Consider the following 7,045-nt stretch of genomic DNA (forward strand, 5'->3'; position numbering starts at 1 on the left):
ATTAGTTTTATAACATGTGGCTGTCAAGTAGACAAATTACTTCCAATGGACAAATGTCAGCTTTAATGAAACTTTAGATTTACAAATTATTTCTAGTAGGCTACTGCTATTTATCTAAACTGAGAAATCACATTTCCAGAGGTATTTAGACCCTTGGGAAATTACTACTAGCTCATGTGCCTCTCTATTTCTCATGATCACATTTGAACATCTTTGAGATATTATTCATAAACCTTGATTTTCACCGCATATCACCTGCCAAATACCATCCCACCAGCAAAGATTTGTACAGATGCATCCTTAATGTAAACCTGGTCCAGAGTACAGGACCTCAGACTGGGCTGAATGTTAATCTTCCAAAAAGGGCAATGACCTGCAGCACACAACACAACCAAGGTGGACACAGATCCCTGATTTGGAGGGGCCTGAAAATGTCCATTGACAATCTCCATCCAACCTGACTCCAGAATCTGCCTGGGAAAATGGCAGAAAATCCATGTATCCAGGTTATAAAGCTTATTGAATCACCCAAGGAAAATTAAGACTATAATCACTGCCAAAGATGCTTTAATTAAGCTATAGGGTGTGAAACTCATGTCAATCTGATATTTTAGTTGTTTCTATTCTAATATATGCAAAAATACATAATGTTCTGTTTTTGCTTGGCAGTAGCCTATGGTGTATTAAGAGGAGGTTAAAAAGGGGAAATAGATTAAATTACTTTTACCACAAGAATGCTTACTAAATGCAATGTAGGAGGTTTGTTGTTTGTAGTTGTGCCTTTCTTTAGGGATTATATGTTTCTCCTTGTGACTTGTGTTGTAACAGTATGTTCTCACAGAGGTTGTGTCGTGTGACCCATGGGCCTTTAGTAAAACATGGGTCAAGATCAAGTTAACTGATCCTTTATACCAGGAATTGTCATTATGTAAGACTGCCAGGCAGGAAATATTATACAAAATGTCAATAAATTCTTATAGGTAATACATGGATTATAGGTTTTATCATCCATTATGATTTTCTGTTATTCTTCAATCGTTTGGCTATTCTCTGTAATACTCTGCAGGAATCCAGTGTAGCTTGGGATCATGTGATTTTTGTGTTAGTCTTAAGTAAAGTACAAGTGGCACTATTGAAGTTTCCATTGCTATTGTGTAAAAGCTCACTAGAGGGCACCCTGGTACACATGTGAAGACAGATGGTGTGCTAAAGTTTAATAAGTGGTAACTAATTACTTATATATGACTTATATAATTTGCAGTTTGAATCTCATATTAATATGTTAACCCAGTAACTCGATCCTCTCAGCTTCCTCACAAACTCCTGCAGAAACTTCAGCTGGTTCAGGATGCAGCAGCTGTATCATTACCTGAGCTCCTTCAATACAACTTATTACTCCTGTCCTCCAGCGACTGCACTCGCTCCCTGTTAAACACCACTTTACATCAAGACTCTTCTCACTTTCTATTCACTTCACAACCTCACACACCTTCGTATCCCTCTGATCTACTCCGTACTCCTAGATCTTCTTCCATTAATCTCGGTGTCCCGACCCTCTGGCCTGTCTGACCCCCACTGGGTTTAGAGCCCGTCAGCCATGTTGCCCCTCAACTCTGTAACTCACTTCCACAAGACCTCTGTAATATTGAATCTCTTCCTACAGTCAAATCCCACCTTAAAGCAGAGTCTTCAGAACATTCCTGTTCTGTTTAACTCCAACAGCAGCATCCAGCGATACTTATTTTATACAATATTAACTCTAATTATGCCTTTTCCTTGCTATTTTATTTCTTTACCTGTTTGTGCTATAAACAAAATGTATAATAGTAATATGATAAAATTATATATACCCATTATTGATCATCTATAGATACAGGTCACTCAGTATGACATTGTTTAAGCAGCCATGCTGTGAAAAATCTATCTGGCTCATTATATTTAAGTTTTTACTTAAAGATAAGCGTCACAGGTCACTCTAATAAGTCAGAAAAACTAATTATTACTGTGAATGAAGTCTTTATATCAACCATCAAGTTTTATTTCATTTCTACTGACCGCCAGCTCTGGTGGTCAGTAGAAATGATGTGCGTAACCGTTGTTTTTACATGTTAACATTATTCACTTTTTATTATTAAAATAATTATAAGAAATTTCAGTCCAGATGTTATGAACTAAAGAACTAAAAAGCTGGAGGCAGATGAAAACAAGCCGTCAAGCCAAAACACGTCTTTGTGAATAGCTGATGTTTAAGTCTGGCTGAAACAAAATCAGAACTGTATGCATTTTTAATGTGTCATGACTTGGTATGATTTTAGATGTATTGTACATTTTATAGTGTTGTATGTAATTTTGATGTCTTTCTTCTTACCTTCTTTTTTTCTACTAAAAGCCTAACTAGGGACGGGAGTTGGAAACTAGCATTAGCTATAATCTCTGTATGCAGAACATCAGTCACATTGACTTGTTTGTAACGAGTGGAAGTGTCACTATGTTAACCTGCATTGTCCCTATCAAATAAACTGAATTAAATTAAATTAAATGAAGCGTTAGTTCATAATTTACCAGCTGTAATTATTCAATTGTTACATCTGTAACTCTTTACATAGGATGCCTTATTAGAGATGTAGTACTAAGCAGCCTTTCACGCCTCCGTTAGGATGCATTATCATTTTACACATTGTGATAAATATGGAACAAACATGTGTTTTCCTGTGACTTATATACTCTTTGTTCTTTGTAGGTGAAACAGACAGACTGACCAGAGCACAACATGTAAGAGCCTCTCAGATCATTTTGAAGATCACTAACAGGCATGACTTTTAAAAGAAACATTTCTTAATATATACATTTTTTTATTTACTTTTAAAGGTCAGGGTTGAAATGTCACACGTCACTGCCTATGGCTGTGGGCGTGCTGTTGGTTGGACTCCCATACTCCATCTCTGTAGCTGCACAGATGATTTATGGATGGCCTAATAAGCCTGGATACAAGAAGTACATAGAAGCTCTGAAACCAAGGTAATTTGTAAAATGCTGTGGAGCTGGTCCGTGTCCCACAGAATAAACAGTTTGGTTCTGTTTCATTACCCATTAATCCCCTTTTCCATTTGTGGCTCCTCCATCAGGCGAATATACCGTTTGACCAGAGCTGTGCTGGAAACTCTGAAATATCTGCAGTATGGGAGACTTTACTTTCAGTGGAAGTCATGGTACAGCAATGATGAAAACCGCAAGCATTATGAGAAGGTGAGTTGAGAAGGAGTTAAAGAAAATCTAATTGTTTTATCTGCAAGTTTGTGTATATTAATCTGCACTTGGAAGGGCACTGTTGCATTGATCTCAGTTCACTATGGTTCACTGTGATTCTTGGAAAATTCACAATGCAATATCAAAAGTTGTGCGTGTCTTCATGCTCCAAAGGCCATCACATTCGGCCGCCGAGGCAACAAGCTGGACTTGTACCATCCTCCGAACATGGCACAGCCTGAAGATGTGCCAGCACCAGTAGTGGTTTTCATCTATGGCGGCGCATGGGGCTCTGGAGAAAGGTCCATTTACTGTCTGCTGGCCCGGCAAATGGCTGAAGAGCTGAACGCGGTGGTCATTTGCCCTGATTACTGCACCTATCCAAAGGTCAGAAGAAAATACAGTTGTCCTGATGACATTTAAATTAAAGATTTCTGGTGCATATGTAAAGTATAAGTGCCTGGAATATGAGCAGCACTTCTGAGAATTATATTGCGGTCCCCTCGAACCGCAGATAAGAAATGTAATTATAAATGTCACTGTGGTATCTGAACTGACCGCGAGCTTCATCTGATCGCCAGGGGAACGTTTTAGGGATGGTCCAGGATATTGCTGACTGCTTGGTTTGGGCCCAAGAGAGTGGACAGAAGTTCAACTTTGACAAAGTAAGAAGTTAAAATATCTCCTAGAAATTCTGTAAAATCATCACATTTTGAAGTCAGAATGAACTAGTTAGGATAAAGCCTGAAAGAAGGAAAACTTAAAGCATTCCTTGAAATTATACAGTATAACTCAAAATTGTCCAAGTATGGAGGAAAATCATTTCACTAAATCACGAACACTTTTCATTTTGAGAAATTCTGATTCAACCGTCTCATCTGTTTCTATAATTTATTAATTCCTGAAAACATTGTACAATACTGAAAAAAGCTTATTTTTGCTTTAAAGGAATAGTTCAGTCATGAAATTCAGTCATTGACTCACCCTCATGCTGATGAATACTCTGGAGTAGTTTTTTACTACTCTAAGTGCATCTGGAGACCCGGGAGGGGGGTTCGTAGTCCAACGAAAACTTCATATGAGAGTCAATAGCACCCGACACAAAAACGTCCATAAAACTACACAAAAACCTACAGTCCTGTATTGCGCTCTGACATTCACACGCGTGGACGTGAGAGTGTTTAGGCTGTAAAAATGTCCTAAATGACGTTGTTTCGAGTAAACTCTGGACTATATCCCTTCAGGACACTTGGATTGCAGCAGACGAGCAGTAATGAGGAAGATTACATTTTTTGTGTCGGGCGCTATTGACTCTCATATTAAAGGATAATTTCCGTTTTTTACAACCTGGACCTTATTTCTAGCATAATATAAGATCATTTTACTCACCCAGAAACTTTGGTGTCATTTGGAGTTGTTTTGACGAAATTAGCCCCAGTGGAGCAGCGCGTATATCCGTATAATGCGAGAACACGGGGCACGCAATGCAGCCTCTAAATAACACATTATCCGCTGCAAAACTCGTTCATTTCGCCAATATTTTGTTATGATACACTAGTGATATTCCCCTCCGAGCCCGTGGTGGCATGTTATCAACATGCTGCGCCTGTAGGTTGACTACTAACCTCTTATCTGGATGATGTCATCTCCGACCGCTGCCCGGCGCGGCTAACTTGCTACGGCTAATGCTATGGTTCGTTTCTGCGTGTTTCTGACTTGTCAGAACAAAATGAGCAGCTGGATGAAGTTCAGCTTCCACAGGCTTCCTCTCCTCAACCTGGACTCACTAAAGCTCCGGCTAGTTGAGCTAAAAATGGACCCGAATGCCGAAGCAGGATGATTATTATCAGAATGAGCCGGGCAGCGGTCGGAGATGACATCATCCAGGTCGGAGGTTAGTAGTCAACCTACAGGCGCAGCATGTTGATAACATGCCACCACGGGCTCGGAGGGGAATATCACTAGTGTATCATAACAAAATATTGGCGAAATGAACGAGTTTTGCGGCGGATAATGTGATATTTAGAGGCTGCATTGGGTGCCCCGTGTTCTCGCATTATACGGATATACGCGCCGCTCCACTGGGGCTAATTTCGTCAAAACAACTCCAAATGACACCAAAGTTTCTGGGTGAGTAAAATGATTGTATTTTATGCTAGAAATAAGGTCCAGGTTGTAAAAAACAGAAATTATCCTTTAAGTTTTCGTTGGACTATGAACCCCCCTCCCGGGTCTCCAGATGCACTTGGAGGAATTAAAAACTACTCCAGAGTATTCATCAGCATGAGGGTGAGTCAATCAAAAACATTTTTTGGTGAACTATTCCTTTAAGATATTTCACTTTGTCACGTTTGACTGTTTATTTGTTTTTTTAAAGGAGAACATTGTGCTAATTGGCCACTCGGCAGGAGCTCACCTCTGTGCTTTGACCGCACTGTTTCTCATTGACACAAGAGAGGAGCTGTTCATCGAGGCGAGGAAGCAGCAGGACGTCACAAAGGCGATCAGAGGAGTTATTGGTAAGGATCGCTGCTCTGTGCATCAGTGCCAGTAGCAGCCATATCCAATACTGATGAAAACTCGATGTAAAATAAATATGTGGACTACAAACATAATACTGTGGCCTCTTGATTGGTCACAATTTCATTGCCATTGCTCTTAACTAAGCGCAGTGAAGTTCACAATGAGTGGAGCTGGCTCTTTGGAGGTGACATATGTTGGTTAATCTGTTATATATCCTGAACAGGTCTGAGTGGAGTGTACAACATCATGGACCATTATGCGCACGAGCAAAAGCGAGCAGTTGAATATGTGTCCACCATGCACAAAGCCATGAACGGTGTGGAAAACTTTCCTTACTACTCACCAACACATTTACTGAAGCAGCTCAGCCAGGAAAAACTGAGCAGGTGAGACAAAAAAAAAGGTTACACTGGCTTTAGCAGCAATGATGTTTGAATCTGTTAACTTATTACTCTGTACATTATATTCCCGTCAGTGTGCCTCCGTTCGTTCTGCTCCACGGCACCACGGACATCATCGTTCCTGTCGAGTCTTCCACAAAGTTCTCGGAGCTTCTCAACTCGCTCTCGGTGAAGGTGTCGCTCTACCTGCTGCCCAGAGTCGACCACACTGAGATCGTCACTGACCTGATGGCGTCAGACAGGTGCTTCTACCATCCCATCTACAGCTGCATCAAACAGGAGTACAGAAAACTCCTGGGAACCTGCTGACACCCCCCAGTCAACGGAAAAACCTCAGACACCCTCCACATTAACTGACTGTGCCATACACACTCTTACTCTGTTTACAGTATCTGCTCTAATGCCTCAAAATGACCCATTTACTTAATTTGTTTAACTTAATTCATTTGTGTTGTGATTCTATATAATGATTTGAATTTTGACCAGTTCTCTGATTATAACTGAAGTGATGGGACTGTGGTCTGGATAACAGATTACACTACATTGAACTAAGTGAATATGAAGTGAAATCAACCATGACGCAATAACAGTGTCCTGAAAAAACATAAGCACACTACTACACGATCCAGTCCAATGAACTGTGGCAACATTTTGATTCATAAAACTGTTTGTTTTATCAAATGAACCATTCTCTTGTGTCTCTTGGTGTACTGTAACGTAACCCATGATTTTGAATAACTATTTATTAACTGCAAGTACAGGCGTATTAAACCAACTTGAAGTAGCCCTTTTGTTTTGTCCTTAAATCTGTCAGACACACACATCACACACCATCACATTTTGTGACAGAGCAGCAACATCTTATGAGTGTCTAA

The 7,045-nt window shown here is 40.0% G+C and overlaps 1 protein-coding gene across 1 annotated transcript; it reads left to right on the forward strand.

The window, feature by feature from the left end:
* Window positions 1-2,892: 2,892 nt before the first annotated feature.
* Window positions 2,893-6,833, forward strand: LOC310990822 (uncharacterized protein). Its single transcript, XM_083978347.1, has 7 exons — window positions 2,893-3,018; window positions 3,126-3,246; window positions 3,421-3,633; window positions 3,828-3,911; window positions 5,624-5,765; window positions 5,993-6,155; window positions 6,245-6,833. The coding sequence occupies exons 1-7, from the start codon at window positions 2,900-2,902 to the stop codon at window positions 6,477-6,479; spliced, it is 1,077 nt and encodes a 358-aa protein (XP_083834473.1). The 5' UTR covers window positions 2,893-2,899; the 3' UTR covers window positions 6,480-6,833.
* The last annotated feature ends 212 nt before the right edge of the window (window positions 6,834-7,045 follow it).

The sequence above is a fragment of the Trachurus trachurus genome (genome assembly GCF_905171665.1).
Source record: "Trachurus trachurus genome assembly, chromosome: 9".
NCBI lineage: Eukaryota > Metazoa > Chordata > Actinopteri > Carangiformes > Carangidae > Trachurus > Trachurus trachurus.

Coding starts and splice junctions, on each gene's coding strand:
- LOC310990822 (XM_083978347.1), top strand. CDS start 2,900: ATGGCTGTGGGCGTGCTGTTGGTTGGACTCCCATACTCCATCTCTGTA. Junction 3,019..3,125: donor ATAGAAGCTCTGAAACCAAG/GTAATTTGTAAA, acceptor CTCCTCCATCAG/GCGAATATACCGTTTGACCA. Junction 3,247..3,420: donor ACCGCAAGCATTATGAGAAG/GTGAGTTGAGAA, acceptor CATGCTCCAAAG/GCCATCACATTCGGCCGCCG.